The following is a 21,299-nucleotide window of genomic DNA, read 5'->3' as shown; positions in this document are numbered from 1 at the left end:
TATATTGGCAAAATTAGCCTAGGTTTACAAAGTGAAAACTGAAAGGCCCCATATTTCAGAAAATCAGAAATAGAAACTAAGGTTGATGAAAATTAATGATTAAAAAATATAATGCAAATAAACAAACATCAAATGAACAACTGGGAAGTTTGTTCAGCAATAGTGAGATTGGTCAGTGTTCCCATAGAAAACACAGGCACAAAGCAGTGAAGAACTGATCATGGCTGTAATGACACCCATCAGGCAAATATCACTAAGTTTGTTCTATTCCCATATTCTTTAAGTCAGCACTCATGGGTATCTACTGCTCATTGTTCTTGAGGGACTCTCAAATGTTAAAGAAAAAAAATCAGTTGATCCATTTTTTGTTTGTTTTCTGCGGTACGCGGGCCTCTCACTGCTGTGGCCTCTCCCACTGCGGAGCACAGGCTCCGGACGCGCAGGCTCAGTGGCCACGGCTCACGGGCCCAGCCGCTCCGCGGCATGTGGGATCCTCCCGGACCGGGGCACGAACCCGTGTCCTCTGCATCGGCAGGCGGACTCTCAACCACTGCACCACCAGGGAAGCCCCAGTTGATCCATTTTTAATGTTTTATAGTTCTAGCGTGTAAGTCTTTGACCTACTTGGTCAGGTTTATTCCTAGGTATTTTATTTTACTTTTTGGGTGTGATTTTAAAAGGTACTGTTTTTTTACATTCCCTTTCTGACATTTCATTGTTAGTACAACAAAATGCAACCAATTTCTGAATGTTAATCTTGACTCCTACTACTTTGCTGAATTCATTTATTAGATTTAGTAGTTTTTGTGTGGAGTCCTTAGGGTTTTCTATATATAGTATCATGTCATCTGCATATAGTGACAATTTTACCCCTTCCCTTCCAATTAAAAAAAAAAAATTTATTTGGCTGCACCGGGTCTTAGTTGCAGCATGCAAGATCTAGTTCCCTGACCAGGGATGGAACCTGGGCCCACTGCATTGGGAGCATGGAGCCTTAACCACTGGACCACCAGGGAAATCACTTTTTTTTTTTTTTTTTTTTTTTGCGGTACGCGGGCCTCCCACTGTTGTGGCCTCTCCCGTTGCGGAGCACAGGCTCTGGACGCGCAGGCTCAGCGGCCATGGCTCACGGGCCCAGCCGCTCCGCGGCATGTGGGATCTTCCCAGACCGGGGCACGAACCCGTATCCCCTGCATCGGCAGGCGGACTCCCAACCACTGTGCCACCAGGGAAGCCCGGGAAATCCCTTTTGTTTGTTTTTCTAGTCTGGCTGCTGTGGCTAGGACTTTCAACACTATGTTGAATAGAAGTGGCGAGAGCGGGCATCCTTGTCTTGTTCCAGATTTTAGTGGGAAGGCTTTCAGCTTCTCACCATTGAGTATTATACTAGCTGTGGGTTTGTCATAAATGGCTTTTATTATGTTGAGATATGTTCTCTCTTATACCCACTTTGGTAAGAGTTTTTATCATGAATGGATGCTGAATTTTGTCAAGTGCTTTTTCTGCATCTATTGAGATGATCATGTGGTTTTTGACTTTTCTCTTGTTAATGTGGTGTATTACATTGACTTATTTGCATATGTTGAACCATCCTTGTGAACTTGGGATGAATCCCACTTGGTCATGGTATATATTCTTTTTTTTAAGTGTTATCGGATTCAGTTTGCTAATATTTTCTTGAGGATTTCTGAATCTATATTCATCAAGGATATTGGCCTGTAATTTTCTTTTTTGGTGGTATTTTTGGTTTTGGTATCAGTGTGATGGTGTCTTCATAGAATAAAGTCAGTTTATCCACTTCACAGTTTTGGTGAAAGCGCATTCCAAATTTGGGGAGTCATTAAGATTGATCACACTTTGACAATGAAAAAGTGTCACATTAGTAGAAGGTTTAGCATGTAATTGCTGTACATAATCACGCTGTTTTTTAAATGCCAAACAATGCTATTTATTAATTATTCTTGATATTGTTGTAATACAAGGTTAATGTATTCATTTAAATATCTAAGTAGTTTTATTAAATACAAAATGCTTCACAGTACTTCATCTACGATTCTCCACAGGAAGGATACAAGTAATATAATCAAGATCTTTAACTAGCTTTCTACTCTCCCTTTCATGCCTCCAGTGATGGAGAACACACTGCTCTCATGAGACTGTCAGTCTCAATGTTGAACAACTCCAGGTGTTAGAAAGTTTTCCCTAACACTGAATTAAATTATCTTCCCTATAACATCTACCTATTGCTCTAGCCTTGCATTTCACAGTTAAGATAGAAAAATCAGTATTCCTTCTCCCATGTGACAACTCAAATTATATTAAGACAGCTATTTTGTTAGTTTCCCCCCCTACTTTTCTAATCCAATCCCTCAAATTATTCCTTGCCATATACTAGTTTTCCTCAAGATATATAAAAGAGATTGTTGTGTCCCCCTAAAAAAGATATGGTGACCTTATTTGGAGATTGGGTCTTTACAGAGGTAATCTAGTTAAAATGAGGTAATTAGGGTGAGCTCTAATCCAGTATGACTTGTATCCTTATAAAAATGGGAAATTTGGACACAGAGACAGGCACAAAGGGAGAATGCCAGGTGAAGATGAAAGCAGAGATTAGGGTGATGATTTACAAGACAAGGAACGCAAAGAAGGCCAATAAAACACCAGACTAGGAGAGAGATATGCAACAGATTCTCCCTCACAGACTGCAGAAGGAAGAACCCTGTTGACACAATAATTTTCTTTTGTTTAAGCTATCCACTTGGTGGTACTTTGTTGTAGCAGCCCCAGAAAACTAATACATTACTCAGAAATGTGACATGACAAAAGGTTAAGGAAATTTTCCACAGCCAAATTGCCTGGTTTTCTTTATGAGTGAGAATAATTCTTTCCTAAAATGGACATATCATTATTGAAAATATTAATGCTCTCAGCAATGATATATTTGAATACATTCTGAAATTATACTCTGAATTTCTGGCCAGCACAAGTCTATTATGTTTAGATTTTTCCTATGACTTTCGTTTTCACGATTTTTCTTTGGTAGCTCTGCTTTTGCAGAGTTGATGACACTGTTAATAGTAAAGGAAGCAACATACTTGTAACCTTTGGCTCTGTATTCAAATCCTAATCTAGGACCAGGAAAACTGTAACTTGTAAACCACATTTCATTCATAAATTTAGAAAAGAAGGACTATAAGAGTGATATGCAGAATATGTGATTATAAAAATTATTTTCAGGGCTTCCCTGGTGGCGCAGTGGTTGAGAGTCCACCTACCGATGCAGGGGACACGGGTTCGTGCCCCGGTCCGGGAGGATCCCACATGCTGTGGAGCCGCTAGGCCCGTGAGCCATGGCCGCTGAGCCTGCGCGGCCGGAGCCTGTGCTCTGCAACGGGAGAGGCCACAACAGTGAGAGGCCCGCGTACCGCAAAAAAAAAAATTATTTTCAAAGTGTACTGTAACAGCGATTTTCATCAATGTGGGGAATTTCTCTGTAAATACTGAAATAGAAATTAATTTTGAAATAAGTAATAAAAAATTATGACAGACTGATCAGCAACAGTATTTTATATAGAAAATTCTTAAGCGATATCCTAAGATGCTTATGAATTTCCATATATTATTATGGCCTATAATTTCTCCCATAGAAGCAGCAAAGAGTAAACAACAAAGCCATTTTCCGATGGGGATGCTGAGCAGACTGTATCTGGTAGAGGACCATTCCAAGAGAGCCAGGCAACACCTGGAGACACTTTTGGCTCTTAAACCTGTGTGGGTGCTACTGGCGTCTTGCGAAGAGAGGCCGGGGATGCTGCTACACTGTCTACAATGCACAGGACAGCCCCCACAAGAAAGAATTATCCAGTCCAAAATGTCAATAGTGCTAGGTTAAGAAACGCTGACATATTTAAAGGATCTTCAAATGAAATAAAAAATACTTTGAATATAGATATGAATAGCTGTATAATACTCCAACATTAGCTAGTCTGCTCTTCAAATAATCTTTAGCCATGGTTAAATAATTTCATTCCAACTTCTACTGCTGTTTCTGTCCACAGTATCTTAGTGAGTACGCCATCTCACCAGATTTTTAGTCATAGTGGGCTCTGTAATTCCAACATGACTGAAGCTGGTAAATTTACTTTAGTAATAGAGGTAAATACACTTAAACCCTTAACAGACAGTTTTGTAAAAATAAAGACACTTATAACAATAATTTCTATCTTTAACCTTTCAATTAACTTCAAAAAATGCCATGAAAGGGGTAGTTTAGGGCAAATGCATAATCAATGACATAGAAATAAGCTCATGTTCTGCTAACAGAGACTCAGCAGTAATCTTTTTCCATGTGATGACCAAAACAGTAATATCGTATTTATTTAAGACATTTAAGTTACCCACTTATGCTATTATTATTTTAATGTACTGTTTAAACATTTAAATCTATACTGAAAGAACAGAATATAAAAATCTCTACCCTAAAAGGGTTAAAAAAATCTAGTGGAAAAAGAAATAGCTAATATAGCAGCAGTGACAAAAAATGGACAAAAGCAAATTGTTTCTGAAATGAAGGCTAATAAAGGAATCTTGTTGGAAGTTCTGGCCTAGGCAATGAAAACAAGACCCAATAGTTTAGGATGTGTTTTCTGTCTTAAGCAAAAATGACCTCTTTCAGGACCTTCACAACAAATTACATGTTTAAGATTTTTAACTTGTCCAATTTCCTTGAAAAAATCATGGCTCCTATTTTCCTTATTTCCCATGGTCTAAGAGCAGCAAGTATCCTATTCCTAGACACAACTCATGAACATTTACATGATGGAGCTCATCAAAACTGGTAAATAAAGTTAAAATCTACCTTAACCTAATTGAAAGAAACTATTTTAGCCATCATTGAGATTTTACAACCATTTAAAAGTATTTAAAGCACATATGAAGGAAGAAAAATATCACTAGTAAATTGTGACTGCACTCAAAGTTCCCAAGGATTTAAAAATTACTCAAGATCTTTTTCATTAATCCTGTCATAATCTTAACTAACACATACACGAAGTGTAGAAACAGGTTGCTTTTGTAACAATACAAAATGTAACAATACATTTCAGAGATGATTGCTGGCTTGGACTAAGGTAACGTAAGTAAAGGTGGTGAGGACTGCGTGGATGCTGGGTATATTTTGAAGGTAGAGTCAACAAGATTTACTGTAGTATTTAATGCAGGGAGCAAGAGAAAAAGAAGAATCAAGGATGATGCCAAGGTTTTTGGCTTGAACTACTGAAGGACTGAGTTGTCATTAATTGAGCTGGGGCAGGCTGCCAAAGTCAGATCAAAAAGGAAATTCAGGAGTTCAGTTTTGGATATCTTAAGTTCAAGATGACTTCTAGATGTTTCCAAGTAGAGTTAAGTAAGCATTTAAAAATGTATATGATCATGAGTTCAGCAGAGGTCTGGGTTGCAGATATAAATTAGCAAGAGTCCTCATAGGTGTGTAGATAGAAGAGAAAAAAGGTTTAAGAACTGAGCCCCTGGACACATCAACTTTAGTAATTCAGGGCATGTGGAGGAGTGTGGCAAGGGAGACTGGGCAGGGAGTGGCCAGTGAGTTACAAAGAAAACAAAAAAAGCAAGGTTTCTGGGAATCCAAGTGAAGATAGTACTACAAGGAGAGAATGAGCAATTGTATGAAAAGCTGCTGCTAAGTCAGATGAGGGCCAGTTTGGCCACGTGGAGGTCACTGCTGACTTACAGAAAGGTAATTTTAGTGGAGTGGTTGGTGGCAAAGCCCAAACGGTAGGGGTTCGAGAGTGACCCAAAGGAGAGGAAGTGGAGAAACTGTGTATAGACTATTCTTTTGAGGAGTTCTTCGCTTTAAAGAGAGGGAGAGAAATGGGTAAATGACATGAAAAGTATAGTAGGCTGAAAGAGGTTTTTTTTTGGTTTTTTTTGGTTTTTTTTAAGATGGGAGCAATAGGGGCTTCCCTGGTGTCACAGTGCTTGAGAGTCTGCCTGCCGATGTAGGGGACACGGGTTCGTGGCTTGGTCCGGGAAGATCCCACATGCCGCGGAGCGGCTGGGCCCGTGAGCCATGGACGCTGAGCCTGCGCGTCCGGAGCCTGTGCTCCGCAACGGGAGAGGCCACAACAGTGAGAGGCCCGCGCAATAAAAAAAAAAAAAAAAAAAAAGATGGGAGCAATAATAGCATGTTTGCATGCTGACAAGAAAGATCTAGCAGAGAGGGAAAACAGATGAAGTTGGAAAGAAAGGGGAAAACTGCTGGAGTATGGTTTTTTAGGTATGTTAATTTAGACTCTAAAGATACCCATTAACTATAATGGAAGAGGATCAATTAAAGAAAGAAGACTTAGGTTTTACTAGTACTGCCAGATAATAAAATTATGGTAAAAGGAAAATTAAAATGTGTTTAAGATGTAAAAAGGGAAATGCAGATTTATGGAATTTAAAAGGAATTCTCCAAATTTATCTAATTCTGTATGAGAAAGTAGTGCTAATCAAATATCTGGAGTAAATACTTTAGAAGTGAAAAAGAAATCACAAAGTAAAAAATGAACAAGTTGAACTGTGAACTGTGTTTAAACTGTAAACTCTCTATATAAGTAAAGGTAAAATATCTAAAGAGAAGTACGGTTAGATTGAGAAACATACTTGCATCAAATAGGATTTAAGGTTAATTTCTTTATTATGTAAGGAGCTCAGACAAACAAGTAAATTATTAGCTAACCAAGAGATAAATGGGTAAAGTGCATAAAGATTATTTGCACAATATGTGATATAATAAATATTAGAACAAATATTAAACCTTGCAAATAAGAAACAAAATGCAAAAGAAAACAGTGAAATCTGTTATATTCATTAGGAAAGTATAAAAAAGATTAAAGCCTCCTAGTCTGGCTACACTGTCATAAAGACAGTACTCATACATTGTTGGTGGCAGTGAAAAATACTAATATCCTTCTGGACAGCAATGTGGAAATCGGTATCAATGGTCATAAAAATATTTATAGCCTTTGACTCAGAAATAGTCCTCTTGGATATTATCCTAAGGAAACACTAAAAAGTGTATATGAATGATGTCCATTGCAGCACTATAATTACATTGTAGCATTACCTATGATAATGAGATATTAGAAATGATCTAAAAGGAAAATTAAAACATAGAAGAATGGCTATGAAAATTATGAATACTGCCCTGATCAAATAGAAGATATAAGATTTCAGAGCAACACAGAAGATGCTTACCATATAACAATTAATGGCAGTGTAGAAAATATTTTACTATACTGTTAATTACAAGTATGTCACCTACACAAAGAGACAGAAAGAAAAATGTAAATTGAAAATAGTTTAAACATTCAGTATGCTGGGACTAGAGTGAAATACGTTCTTCCTTGTTCTAATAACAACTACTAACAGTTACTGAATACTTACCATCTACCTGATGATGGAGAATGGACATTATTGTATGCGAGCACATTTAATCTTATGGGGTAGGCTACAGCCAATACTAAATGGCAGAGCTGATATTTGAATTCAGGCAATCAGTCTTTAGTCCTGATCTTCACCACAATCTATGCTGTATCCACAAATTAAGAAAAGGTAGAAAAATGGGGTTTCCCTCAACCTCTAAGAATCATGTTTTAAAAGGTAAGGTTATGGGTATCACATATTGTATCACATATACTATCATTTGGTAGTCTCAGATTACTATCCCTTAATAATTGCTAACTAACCTTTCCATTTTGCCTGTAAAATTAAGGTAAGTTGATTTTAAACAGACTGGAAAAAAAATGAAAATCCTCTCATAGCATCACAGAATGCTACAGCTGTACAAAAGAGTTTGGAGGGTCTTCACTGGCAGTCCAGTGGTTAAGACTTGACTTGGCCTTCCGATGCAGGGATGCGGGTTCGATCGCAGCCAGAAAACCAAAACATAAAACATAAGCAATATTGTAACAAATTCAATAAAAACTTTAAAAATTGTCCACGTCAAAAAAATCTTAAAAAGAAAAAGATTTTGGAGATTACCAGATCCCTCTACCTCTACAGAGTAAGAAACGGAGGTCTACTATCAGTGACAGGTTGACTCAAGGTCATTCAGCTGGTTAAACAACCAAAGCTAGTTCTAAATTCCAGGTTCCCAATGATAACAATAATGAGAATCATAGTCCAATGATACTTCTTGCTATACCATCTTACTCCTCTTCCTTGTTAAAAAAAAAAAAATCTATGTACATATTACGTTTTAAGGGCACAACAAATGCCAAGCACCACATTTAGTGTGCTTTAGTTAAACTAATTTAATCTTTACAACAGTTTTAAGGAGGTAAATATTATAACCATTTTAAGACAAGAACAATGAAGCTCAGGTTTAGTATGTTGCCCAGGACCATGCAGCTATTAACTGGCATCCAGGTCTGATAACCAAGTCACTGCTCTTCCCAGAAATGGTCTGCCACAGGGCTTGGGGAGAAAGTGCTCATGCACACAGGGAGCTCTGGTTAAAGAGGGTCCTTATGTTCCCTGCACATGCCACCAGAGGTTCACGTTGAGAGAACTGTCTGATCTTTCTTCAGGCTGAGGATTAGCTGGCTGTTCCAGTAGATTAGAAAGAATGTAGTTAATCTATCTGCTGGTGTGAAAAAGGTTTCCAAGTTTGTGTAAACCCTGGGGGTTGATCCTTTGTGCTGTTATGGGTGATCAAGGGAGTAGAAAACATTCAGTGCTTAGAGAGTAGGGGCAAAATATAATGATGGTTATATTCCCTGACAAGTGTGCTTTTTTTTTTTTTTTTTTTTGCGGTACGCGGGCCTCTCACTGTTGTGGCCTCTCCCGTTGCGGAGCACAGGCTCAGGACACGCAGGCCCAGCGGCCATGGCTCACAGGCCCAGCTGCTCCGCGGCATGTGGGATCTTCCCAGACCGGGCCACGAACTCCTGTCCCCTGCATCAGCAGGCGGACTCTCAACCACTGCGCCACCAGGGAAGCCCCAAGTGCTCTTTTTTAATATGCTAGTTGTTCAAGGGCTCATGAAATACATTTCCAGACACCTAATAAATACCTTCCCATGACCTTTTCTCCCTCACTATTTTGCTCCCTTTCCTTTTCCTCACACTTTCAATTCTGTAGGTTCTAGCATTGCGGGTTTTAATCCTCTCTCTCCAGTTAGGGAACCCCTTAAGTGGTCTCCCCATTTTCAGAGTCTCTCCATTCACAACCATCTCACACAGGGAGAGAATCTTCTAAAGCAAGGCCATTGCTGCCTAATAATAGCTATCAATTCTTCATGAAATTCCTTGAAAACAGGCCCCAGCCTACCTTTCCAGCTTTCTCTCTCCTCAGTCTCTTAAGTCCTAGGTAACTAATCTGGGCTTTCCCTCCTCTGTTCTTTGGCTCACAGTGATCCCTTTATCTGGAATCCTCTCCATTTTCATCTCTGGCTGTCGAATTTCGGTCTGTCCTTTAAGGCCCATCTCAAATGTAATCTCCCTTGCTTTTTCTGATTCTCCAACCAGATATATTCCCTTCCTTGTCTAAACTCTATAGCTCTGGGTGTAACTCTTAGAAGACTTGACCTGTACTGCAGGTATCGGTGTATTCCAACTGGCAGTTCCATTAAGATCAGTTATGTGTTAATAACCTCTGTGTTCTAGATAGCACCTAGAAAAGACACTCATACTCATAGTTAATGATCAAAATCAAAAATCTGATTTTCAGTAATGAAAACTAAAAGTGCTTCACAATTTTCTGTCAGTTAAAGAACTGGTTAAAGGAACCCAGAGAATAAAAAAAAAATGTCTTAATGGGATACTTGATTTCCTAGGTGCTGACACAACAATTGATAGACATCTTCTAGGTCGGGAAAGGTATGTCTGTGTGATGAAAATGTAGACTCAAAGAAGGCCCCAAAAGGCTAAAAAAAACCCCAACAACTTAAGACATCTTTGCTATACTTTCATTTTTTGAGTTTTAGTTTTGTACAGATGAACAAGGGACACTCTGAAGCTTTAAGGCTAAAAACTATACCGAGGAAGAAAAAACTGATTAAGACAATCAAATAACACATTTTGAATACTACTGTAAATCAGGTTAAACAGGGCTACTAAGCGATTAATTCACTCTGCAAAAAACACAAAAAAACAAACAAAAAAACCCAACAGAAAAATTAGCTCCTTTTCCCCATTGAGAAATAAATTAAAAATCTGGTAATGCTACTTTTCCCACATTATAAAGCTAATCAGAGAAGCCTACCACCTCATAAAAACATTTCATAAAGGTACAGATATAATACTACTCCTACAGACATCATGATTAACGAATCCACGGGCCCCTGGCTGTAACTACGTCATTGTTTACTTCGTGACTTTTGTTTTCGAGGAGGAGGTTAAGTCAGGGAGGATGGGAGGAAATTAAATTGAAGCCCAACAAATACCTTTACAGAGTAAACACCACAACTCAACTAATTTTTTTCTTACGGGCCTGTAGCACTTGTTGGTAAAAACACAATGAACCGATAATTTGAACAAAGGCAACAGGCACCTGCAGCCTCTCAATCCCTTTGCAAATATTTCCACTAAGATAGGGCCAAATTCTGGGATCTGGAAGAACAGGCGAGTGTCACCATTCAATAATGAGCTCCTTTCTCGATAAGCTGTAAACCTCGAGGCACCTGAGACCCTTCCCAAGGATCTGAGCTGGGAGCGGTCTCGGATTTTTAGACAAATCTCTCCTCCTACCACACGTGATCAGCCACCCTGGGAGACCCGCAACGCACGATACAAAGGCTCGGCGCTGCCACGGCATCCTCAGGAGGATCGCGGAGCCTCCCGCGCTCAGTTTCTGAGGAGCTTGCGCAGGGCGCCGCCGCTAGGCGCGCCGCTCCCGGGCCCGCAGGGCGGTGCCGCGCAGCGCGGGGAGCGGGAGCGGGGAGCGCGCGCCGCCTGCCCTGCGCGCCTGCCCACCCAGCGCCGGGGAGCAGGGCAGACGAGCTGCACGCAGCCCGGCCGCGCCGCAGCCGCCGGGCCCTCCGCCGACGCAGGGAGCCCCGCAGCGACGTGGACTAGGGTGAGGAGGCCGAGGGCTCCCAGACCCCGGGCAGGCCCGAGGCCAGGCCAGCCCACCCCGCCCAGGCCCCGGCCTTGCCTTCTTCTCCTGGCTCCTAGCCCCCCCCCCACCCTTCCCCCGGGCCTCGCGTGGGGGGTTCGGGGGCGCAGTGAGCGGCACTTACACCACGGCTCTGGAGATGATCCAGGACACCATCTTCCCGGGGGCTTGGACCCCACCTCGGGGGCGGGTGGGCGCCAAGCGTGGCGGACCAGGCCGCCAACGGCAGGCCGCGCGCTCGCCGGCTCCTCGCGCTCCCCGGGGCCGCGCTGGCGCCCTCGGGAGCTGGGCCCCGTGTCTGCGCGCGGCGGCCCGAGCTGCGCTGCGGTCGGTCCCCCGCCCGTCCCCGCCCGCCGGCGGAGCCGCCGCCGAGCCAGCCAGCCCCGCCCCTGCGCTCCGCTGATAGGCGGCGGCGGCGGCGGCGGCGCGTTGGCCGAGGCCAGGTCTGGGTTGCCGGGCTCCGGGGGCTGGGCTGGCGGGACCCCGGCCCGCGCCGGATGGCGTTGTGGCTCGGATATCTGGGCTCTCACTTCCCTCTTCCTGCCCCTTCTGTCCCTGGGAAGTCCACCTGGCGTGTGGGGGGGGGGCGTGGGGGGGGTGGGAGGCGGAGGCTGAGGAAGGGGACGTGTGGATAGGGGTTGTGAGTGCCTGTGTGAAAAGCAAAATAGTAGCAGCAACTCTGTGTCCGATAGAATCCTCTAGACCAGGCCCTAGATTCTGGAGAGGAGAGATTTTGAGATGTGTTTAGCCACATCCGGTGTTCTCACTGTTCACTGAGGCCCTGGACGTCCTCAAAGTACCGCATTTTAAGGCAAACGTCGGGAGGATCTTTGCACAGGCCTGTGTATATCAGGAGTCTTCTGGTGTGTGGTGCAGTGCAGGGAGGGGCAGAAGGAGGAAAGCATTGGATTTCAAGTTTGCAGTAGTGGGTGTATAGATACCACTGTTCTGGGCCTCTTAAGGCAACTTTCCATCACAATATCTGCAAAGCCTGTTTTACAAACACACCTCTGACCTGCTAGATATTCAAAGTAAAAGTTGGGCCTAGGATTCCTGACCTGTCATGCTATTTACAGCTGTCTATTTTTGGGGCGGTTGGATTACTGCTTACACCTTACAGCTCTTTCAGGTATGATAATTTCAGGAGACAGAATTTAAAATCTGATTTTTTTTGGTGGCAGTACCAAGTCGAGAAAGTGATCTTAAAGTTTAATTATCATCTTATTTTTTTTTCTGTTAAGACGATGATAAAAGATAATTCTAGTATTCAGATGGTACGAAGAATAAAGGATGAAATGGGCGCTTTAAGCCTTTAATTGAAAGTTGAAAGCCCCAGGAAATATAACAACTTATTTTGTGACCATACTCTAATTTATTCTTTTTGTTCCTCAGTTTCCCCATAGTAAAAAGAGGCTGATAATACTACAGCTTACCTCCTGCCTTCCAGGGGTGACATAAAGCATGCTAAATACATGTTTAGAAAGTTCTCCCACTTGCTTGGGAGAAAATCAAAAGCAAATATAAGATTGTCTTGAATTCTTTTAAGGTCCCAGATTCAATACATTTAATAATATTTTCATTATTTGAGGAATGAAATCAGAAACTGCTTTCTGCTCTTGGGTTAGGTTCTTTTGCTTATTTACCCATATTTAGAAAGTATATATATTTTTGTTTTGTTTTTTTTTTTTTTGCAGTATGCGGGCCTCTCACTGTTGTGGCCTCTCCCATTGCGGAGCACAGGCTCCGGACGCGCAGGCTCAGCGGCCATGGCTCACGGGCCTAGCCGCTCCGCGGCATGTGGGATCTTCCCGGACCAGGGCACGAACCCGTGTCCCCTGCATTGGCAGGCGGACTCTCAACCACTGCGCCACCAGGGAAGCCCTAGAAAGTATATTTTAATTTCAGGGATCTCACTAATGAAAATTTGCATTTGTTCAGAATCTTATTTTTGGCCATTATTCAACATTATTTGGGGATCACATGTGCCACATAAGCACCAGTTTTCTGGAAAATTCTCTTGCCCAGTAAAACTCAAAGTTACTTGAATGGCATTCAGATTCCTCCGTGAACAGGTCCTGAAATGTTTTTTACAGCCTTAATTTTTACTGCCCTCCCAACCTCTAAAGTACCCTTTCCCTACCATTTTTCTCTGAACCAAGCTGTATTTTCACCCTCAGTGCCTATGCCCAGACTTCATTTTTTATTTAATGATTTGCGTCCCATTCTCTACCTGTCAGAGTTTTTCAGTGTGCTCTGCCATGAAGATGTCCTTGATTTTCATAGTTATTCATAATTTTCTCTAGGTCCCCAGAATTTATTACTTGAATATCTATTTAATACTTGTGTCATTCTGCTTTATATAATGGTTATGTTTTACCTATGCCTAATCTACTGGATGGTAAAATGTTTAAGGACAGGTATGGTATATTAGTTATTTGTGTTTTCCTAGTGTCTAGAATAGGGTAATTGCCCAGTAAAAGTTTGAATAATGTTTTTTAGTACAGTCACTCTCTTAAGTATGAAAACTTTATGAAATTTCAGCCTTGAACAGTGGAAGTCTCTTAAAGCTGTCTTTCTTGCCTTCTTATTTTGGAGGGGTCATCATTCTGAATATTATTTCACTGCATCATAATACACTAATGCTTTCAGGGGTTGTTGAGATATATAGGACTGCTCACTGCTCTCTGAAATGTCTGTAGGCTGCTGTGTGTTAAATTTCATCCTGTATGCTTGTTATATCTTCAACCTCCTCCACATTCATGTCACTTTTTGCTGCTCTCAATCTGCAACAGCCCCCTTCTTCACATCTCAATATGCCGTGTGTTGGAAACCACCTACCCTGTGCTACAGACAATTTGTGGAGTCAACCTTTTACAACTCAGAGCCTAGGTAGTGTTTATTCCCGTTTTGTACACTGGAAACTGAGGTTTAGAGAGCTCACTGAATGGCCAAATAACGCATAGGTGATAGAACTGGAACTCTAATCCACGCTTCCCGAGTGCTCTTTACATTATACTGTGATAGTTGAATTGTGTTTAAGGCAGTGGGTCCAGATGGGGGTTCCCTCTAGGAGGAAGTTGGGAGGCATTTTTGGGGGGTTGTTGGAGTGATTGGGGCTAACCACTAGCATTTGATGAGTGGGGGCCAGGGATGCTATATATATATATATATATATATATATACTCTTTGTAAATGCATGGGCTGTCCTGGACAAAGAATGTTCCCATGTCCTGCAAGGTTTAGGAATATCCTGCCTGACATTTGTGTAATACGTGTAATTATATGAACCTGGAACCTCCATTTTACATATAAACCATGGTTTTAACTGAGACTGAATTTTCCAGTGTCTGTTTCCATGCAACTGCTGTGTGAAAGAAAGATTTGTTTCGTTCACAACTTAATGAAGAGTTGTTTACAGTTTTGGAGAATTGCATCACAAACTACTTTGCATTCATAGCTGTCATGGTTAGCTACTAATTACTTTTGTATGTCTTCTAGTTCAGTTTTGTTTCAAGATTAATATATTGAAATACATATTATCTTATTTTAAATGATTTTCATTTGCTTTTCCATGCATATTTTATTTAGGATACATGGGTTTGTGTGAAGTCTGTAGGGAGATTGTTTTAAATTTCATTTCAGGGTGATAAAGCAGAAGATAGAAAATATTTTATGAAAGGGGGGCATCAAGCCTGATACGGTTGAGAACTCTTAGCCTAAACAAAGAGTAATTTCATCTGAGGAGAAGTCTCACATGGGACGTACCCAGATTTTAGTAGTGGGTGTATAGTTGAGATTTAGTAGTACGTGGCCATTAGGTAAGTGCTTCATGGTGTAAGACAAGGCTCTGGAGACAGTGGGAGAAAAGGAAATACATTACCTGCTGCCTTTTAAAGTGTGGTCTCTTTTGGTGTACTTGAGATCATTTTTTGTTTACAAGATGGAAAATTGTTTCTTTAAATACAAAACTTAATTGATTTTTAAAAAACATATATTACTAGTATTCATTTGAGCACTTCCGTCATTGTATTCTACAAAGACTTTTCTTTGGGTATTGAGTTTAATCATGGTGGGATGCAGCATATTTAGGGCAAAGGACATTTAGGGCAAAGGACACCTATTTTAATTGCCAGTAATGTGATATGTGGCAGGTCGATCTGTTTCCTGTTAAATGGGGATGATAATGTTATGATGATCCAATGCAAGAGGTTTTAAAAACTAAGGGTAATTAGACTATTAAAAAGAATTGGTTTCTTTTCTGCATTTTCACTTAGAGTTCCTGGGAGATATGTGGATTATGTGTCTTCTACATGTTAAAGGAGTTTATTTATTAGGAAAAAAAAGAGAGTGGGAAAGTATCTAGGAGAGCAGATAGTGAGAGAATTACAGGGTACAGAGATAGTATCTAATCTATATAATTAATGAGTATGCTATTGAAACTAAATACTAGGTCACCTGCACGTTTCTGTTGGAGGAGTATTTTCAAGTGCTTGAAAATATTTTTATTTATAGAAAGGCTAAAATGACTAAATGAGTCTACCTTTCATAGTTGTTTAGAAAATAGTGTGAGGGAGAGGATCTTAAAGAGAATGACTTAAAAGACAAAACCTGTTGTTTTTCCATCTGCTGCCAGATGAATGTTTTTTGTCTTAGCCAGTTTGCTTTATGGTATTATGGTTACAACAGAGGTCAAATTTGGCAGATGACATTGAAATCAAATTATAAGAAATAATATTGAAAATAAAGTAATTGGATTGCATTAGAATAGAAAGATTAGATTCTTTTTTTTTTTAACATCTTTGTTGGAGTATAATTGCTTTACAATGGTGTGTCGGTTTCTGCTGTATAACATCAGCTATACATATACATATATCCTCATATCTCCTCCCTCTTGCGTCTCCCTCCCACCCTCCCTATCCCACCCCCTAGGTGGTCACAAAGCACGGAGCTGATCTCCCTGTGCCATGCGGCTGCTTCCCACTAGCTATCCATTTTACATTTAGTAGTATATGTAAGTCCATGCCACTCTCTCACTTTGTCCCAGCCTACCCTTCCCCCTCCCCGTGTCCTCAAGTCCATTCTCTACATCTGGGTCTTTATTCCTGTCCTGCCCCTAGGTGAAAGATTAGATTGTGAATTAAGTATTTGATAGTTATTAGCTAACATTCCATGAAGAAAGCAAAATAGTCTGTGATGGCTGGATCTAGGGAACACATATCTGAGGTTCTTATACATTTGAGGTAGCAGCTTTGCTTACAATGATTACGGATTTAGACATATTTGAGGCACTTTTACTATTCATTTAAATCATAGTTCCCAGTTTTGAAATCAAGGTAGATCTATGATTTCGGGTATTGTTCAGGTGCATATGGGGGTTGTTATGATGTCATTTACAGAGAGCTGAAATATTTGATAATTCTGTTATGTCTAGTAAGCAGTACTTTAAACAATTTTTGTTGATGTTTTTGAGTGGTAGTTGAAAGCACCCGGAATAAAATTCAAAAGGGTGAACAATGAAAAGTTAGTCTGTTAGTCTTCTTTTATCACCTGTCTCCAGCTATCCAGTTCCTTTAGAGGCGTATCTCTGTTGCCAGGTTTTGTTTTGTTTTGTTTTTTGGCCAAGAGTAAAGTCTAGAACGAGACCCAATTGTATATAGGTATTTAGTCTAAGATAAAGGTAGAATATTACATCAGTTGGGACATGATAGATTTATTTAGTAAATGATTTTATGGTAGCCAGGTAGCCATTTAATAAAATCTGAAGAAAAAGTAGTTCTGGATGGTTAAGAACTGTAAATGTAAAAACTAAAAGTACCATGAAAGTATAAAAAGAAAACGTGAAGGTAATAAAATCATGATAATAATGGAAAGCCCTCTCAAAGCATGCCATAAAATCAGAAGCCAAAAAGGCAAATTTCATAGACTTGATTGCATAAGAATTTAAAACCCCTATGCCTTCAAAAAACAATAAAAATAAGATTTCAAGACAAATGACAAATTGGGGAAAAACATTCGTAAAACCCAACAAAGGTTAATATTCTTAATATACAAAGCACTCATTAAAAAAAGCATTAATTAAAAATGTGTCTCAAAACTCAGAATCTCTGGTTTCCAGTCGGGGATGTAAGAAGCAGCTTAGGAGTTGCAACTCTAACAACAAGTAAAAAGCTGAACAAACTAAAAAATCAACAATTCTTCTTAGATGCTTCAGAGAAGTAAGGTCATAGGTCATAGGATAAACTGCTGTCTCCCAAATTTGAGAAACAGGCAGATATGGAGAATCACAACTCATTGGAGTGGAAACCTCTGCAAGAACCAGTGCCAGCGTAGGAAAACCTAAACGGTAATTGAATCTGGAGGCTCAGGGTGGACAACTCTGAGAGTTAAAAACTGCAAGAGAATCCAGTCATAGGAGCTCTACCCGATCTTCACAGTTAGCATTGAAGAAAAATTCCCCCTGCTAGAAGCAGGGAAACGAAAAAGAAACCATTTTGAAATATACCAGTGCATGTGCTCTTCTTAACAAAGTATGCCCTGGAGAGAAGCTCTTTCACCAGAGCCTAACCTAACTGGCAGAAGGGAAATACCCCACACCAGCCAGCTCTAGTCTTCCACCGGGGCGGGGGGAGGGGAGGAGGGAAAAACTCAATTTCAGCCCCTCTAGCCATACACGTAGGGGAAGGGAAATACATAACTCCTGCCCCCTCCAGCCATCCTGTCCCATCTAAGGGAGGTGGGGACTGAGAAGCATTGGTGAAGTTTACAGTCCAGAGGTTTAGGGTCACTGGAAGACTGAGACCTAATCATAGGACTATAGAATGCTCCCCCTTCCCCACCATACCACTACTTTACCACAGTTCCTTTTACCCAGTGCTTCATGTCTGCCTTTCAACAAAAAATTACAAGGCATCTAAAAGGCAAAAAATCCATGTGAAGCGACTGAGCAGTCATCAGAACCAGAGTCAGATGTGGAAGGAATGTTGGAATTATCAGACCAGGAATTTAAAGAAGAACTATGATTAATATACTAAGGGTTTTAATGGGGAAACTAGACAACATGCAAGCATAGATGGACAGCGTAAGCAGAGAGGTAGAAATTCTAAGAAAGGATAAAAAAGGAGTGTCCCTTCTAACCATTGCTTTTCAGCATCATACTGGAAGTCCAACTTAATGCAATAAGATAAGAAAAGGGAAAAAAATTATACTGAATGGGAAGAAATAAAACTGTCTTTGTTTGCAGTGTTATTTCTACATGATTGTGTAAAACATCAGGAGTAATTGACAAAAAGATTCTTGGATTATAAGTGATGATAGCAAAGTTGCAGGATACAAGATTAATATAAAAAAGTTAATTGCTTTCCTATATGCTATCTGTGAACAAGTAGAATTTGAAATTGAAAGCACAATATCATTTACTTTAGTGTCCCCCAGATGAAAAACTTAGGTATAAACCTAACAAAATTAAGATGTATTTGAGGAAAACAATACAACTCTGATTAATTCCCTGGTGGTCCAGTGGTTAGGACTCTGCACTTCCACTGCTGGGGGCCCGGGTTCAATCCCTGGTCAGGGAACTAAGATCCTGCAAGCCCCACAGGGTGGCAAAAAAACAGAAACAAAAACAAAACCCCAAAACTCTGAACGAAATCAAAGACTAAGTGGAGAGATATTCCACGCTCATGGTTAGGAAGACTCAATAGTGTCAAGATGTCAGTTCTTCCCAACTTGGTCTGTAGGTTCAGTGCAATCCAAATCAAAATTCCAGCAGGTAATTTTGTAGATATTGACAAACTGATTCTAAAGTTTGTATGCTGAGGCAAAAGACTCAGTAGTCAACTCAGTATTGAAGAAAAATAAAGTCAGAACTGACACTACCCGACTTCAAGACTTGCTATAAAGCTACATTAATCAAGACAGTATGGTATTGGTGAAAGAATAGACAAGTACATCAGTGGAATAGAATAGAGAGCCCAGAAATAAAAGCATACAAATATAGTCAACTGAACTTTGACACAAAGAAGCAAAGGGAAATACATTGGAGCAGAGATATTCTTGTCAACGAATAGTGCTGGTACAACTGGACATCCACGTGCAAAGATGGATCTAGACATAGACCTTATGGCCTTCCATAAAAATTAACTAAAAGTGTATCATAGACCTAAATGCAAAACTCTGAAACTTCTAGAAGATAACATAGGGGAAAACTTAAGTGGCCTTGAATATGGCAATGATTTTTTTAGGTATAACACCAAAGGCATTATCCATGAAATAAATAATTGATAAGCTGGACTTCATTAAAATTAAAAGCTTTGCAGATGAATAGGCAGAGGACAGAGGATTTTTAGGGCAGTGAAACTATTCTGTATGTTGTTACAGTGGTATAAATATGTCGTTATACTTTTGTCCAAATCTATACAATATACAATAGAGTGGATTCTAATGTAATCTGTGGACTTTGGGTGATAATGATACGTCAATGTAGGTTCATCAGTTCTAACAAATGTAACGCTCTGGTGGGGATGTTAATAGTGGGGAGGTTGTTATGTGTGTGGGGACAGAAGGTATATGGGAACTCTTTGTCCTTTACCTTCAATTTTTTTTTTTTTTTTGCTGTACGCGGGCCTCTCACTGTTGTGGCCTCTCCCGTTGCGGAGCACAGGCTCCGGACGCGCAGACTCAGTGGCCAGTGCTCACGGGCCCAGCCGCTCCGCGGCATGTGGGATCTTCCCGGACTGGGGCATGAACCCGTGTCCCCTGCATCGGCAGGCGGACTCTCAACCACTGCGCCACCAGGGAAGCCCCTCCCCTCAATTTTTGTGAACCGAAAACTGCTCTAGAAAATGAAGCTTATTAATGAAAAAAAAATCTTGGTAGAAAAAAATGCACAAATATCAACACATAATTTATAAAAGTGGTGCAAATGGCCAGGAGAAACTGTAATCCTAACTGATTTACGAATACACTTGGTCCAAATTCAGAACTGGGTCTTGTTCAAGAAGCATAGTTCAACCCCAAAAGTTATTAAAAAGGAGTTCCATTTTTTCTTCAAAGAGCATTAAAGGGAATTTAATTCATAAACCAGATTATTCTTGCAAGGTCTTTTCTGCTCCCCATTTCTCTTACTGCCCTGGGGCTTCTTACAGGTCACACTCTAAAGCTTTTTCCTCAGATCCCAGCTAACAAGATCACTTCCCCCCAACATTTCTTAACTTGTTGCCTTTATTATGTCGGTCAACTTAGTATCAGCAAGTCATTCCTTTTTAAGAAAGAAGGAAGTGGAAGGAGGAGGGCTGTGGACATTCACATGTTAATCAAATTTTCCATGTCATACTGAGAAAATGTTTTCAGTTTCACTGATTATTAGGAAAATCCAGATAAAAATTTTCTTTCTTATTGCCAAAGTGTCAGATAGAGTATTATTGCTTAGCTATTGGTGAGAGTGTGTGGTACTCCTAAATCCCTATTGAAATTCTTTTGGGAGAAATAGTACATGTTTATATGTATGTTATATTTACATATTTGTAGGTGACAGGCCTTTAAGTCCCCGTTCTAAGAATTTATCCCCGGCCTTTTAGTTCAGTCTGTGTGAGTATGGGCCCATCAAGTATGTATTTAAAAGGTTTATTTTCATCCTCTTTCTGTTAACGTTTTCAAAAGTGACTCCAATGTATATATCTCAAAATTGTTTGTGCAACCTGTGTTCAAAACCTATGATGGTTCTTAAAAGAATAGGTTCCAGTTTCTATTCCAGACCAACTAAATCAGAATCTCTGGGTATGGCCTAGGGATCTTTTTAAACAAGCTCAACATAATTAGATATAAAATTAACTATATGGTTAAATAATTAGAGCCATTCTTTCGGGCTCTCAAGTTTGTGAACTTCTGCTCTGATCAAGCTCCAATCCCATCCACCCTAACCCTGGAAGGACTTGAGTGGAATACTTGTCAATCCTTAATTCTTTGAATTTCAGTTCTCCTTACCTTACCTTGAAATTCCTTTATATAATTTACCACCCTCCTTTTTTTAAAAAAAATATTTTATTCCTGGTTCTAAGAAATCATGTACCCCTTGCTAAAAATCACTCGAAGAAGCTCTTCATCTTTCTTTCACAACTCCTTCCAGATACTCTGTGGCCTTTCTTCCTTCTCTCCTTCCCTAACACCTTCCCTTCTTTACTGCA

The 21,299-nt window shown here is 40.3% G+C and overlaps 2 protein-coding genes and 1 non-coding gene across 8 annotated transcripts in view; 2 read left to right on the top strand and 1 right to left on the bottom strand.

The window, feature by feature from the left end:
- Positions 1-21,299, bottom strand: part of REEP3 (receptor accessory protein 3) — a 393,590-nt gene that overhangs the window by 87,928 nt on the left and 284,363 nt on the right. For 3 of the 6 annotated variants that reach the window (XM_033406074.2, XM_033406075.2, XM_033406076.2), the window contains exon 1: positions 11,243-11,417. The exons of 1 other annotated variant lie outside the window; for it this stretch is intronic. In XM_033406074.2, the coding sequence (XP_033261965.1) occupies positions 11,243-11,274 (32 nt within the window). In that variant the 5' untranslated portion in view covers positions 11,275-11,417. Of the gene's footprint in view, positions 1-11,242; positions 11,479-21,299 lie in introns of those variants that run through there. 2 more of the 6 variants (XM_033406077.2, XM_004279995.2) reach the window with 2 other exon arrangements.
- JMJD1C (jumonji domain containing 1C) overlaps positions 10,926-21,299 on the top strand; it is a 314,373-nt gene continuing 303,999 nt past the window's right edge. Inside the window, exon 1 of the mRNA XM_033406071.2 lies at positions 10,926-11,079. The gene's annotated coding sequence lies outside the window, so the exon portion shown is untranslated. The remainder of the gene's footprint in view (positions 11,080-21,299) is intronic.
- TRNAG-UCC (transfer RNA glycine (anticodon UCC)) lies at positions 18,620-18,692 on the top strand. The gene has a single exon. It is a non-coding gene; the product is annotated as a tRNA-Gly (tRNA).

The sequence above is a fragment of the Orcinus orca genome, chromosome 14, assembly GCF_937001465.1.
Source record: "Orcinus orca chromosome 14, mOrcOrc1.1, whole genome shotgun sequence".
NCBI lineage: Eukaryota > Metazoa > Chordata > Mammalia > Artiodactyla > Delphinidae > Orcinus > Orcinus orca.
This window is presented reverse-complemented; position numbering and strand designations above follow the sequence as displayed.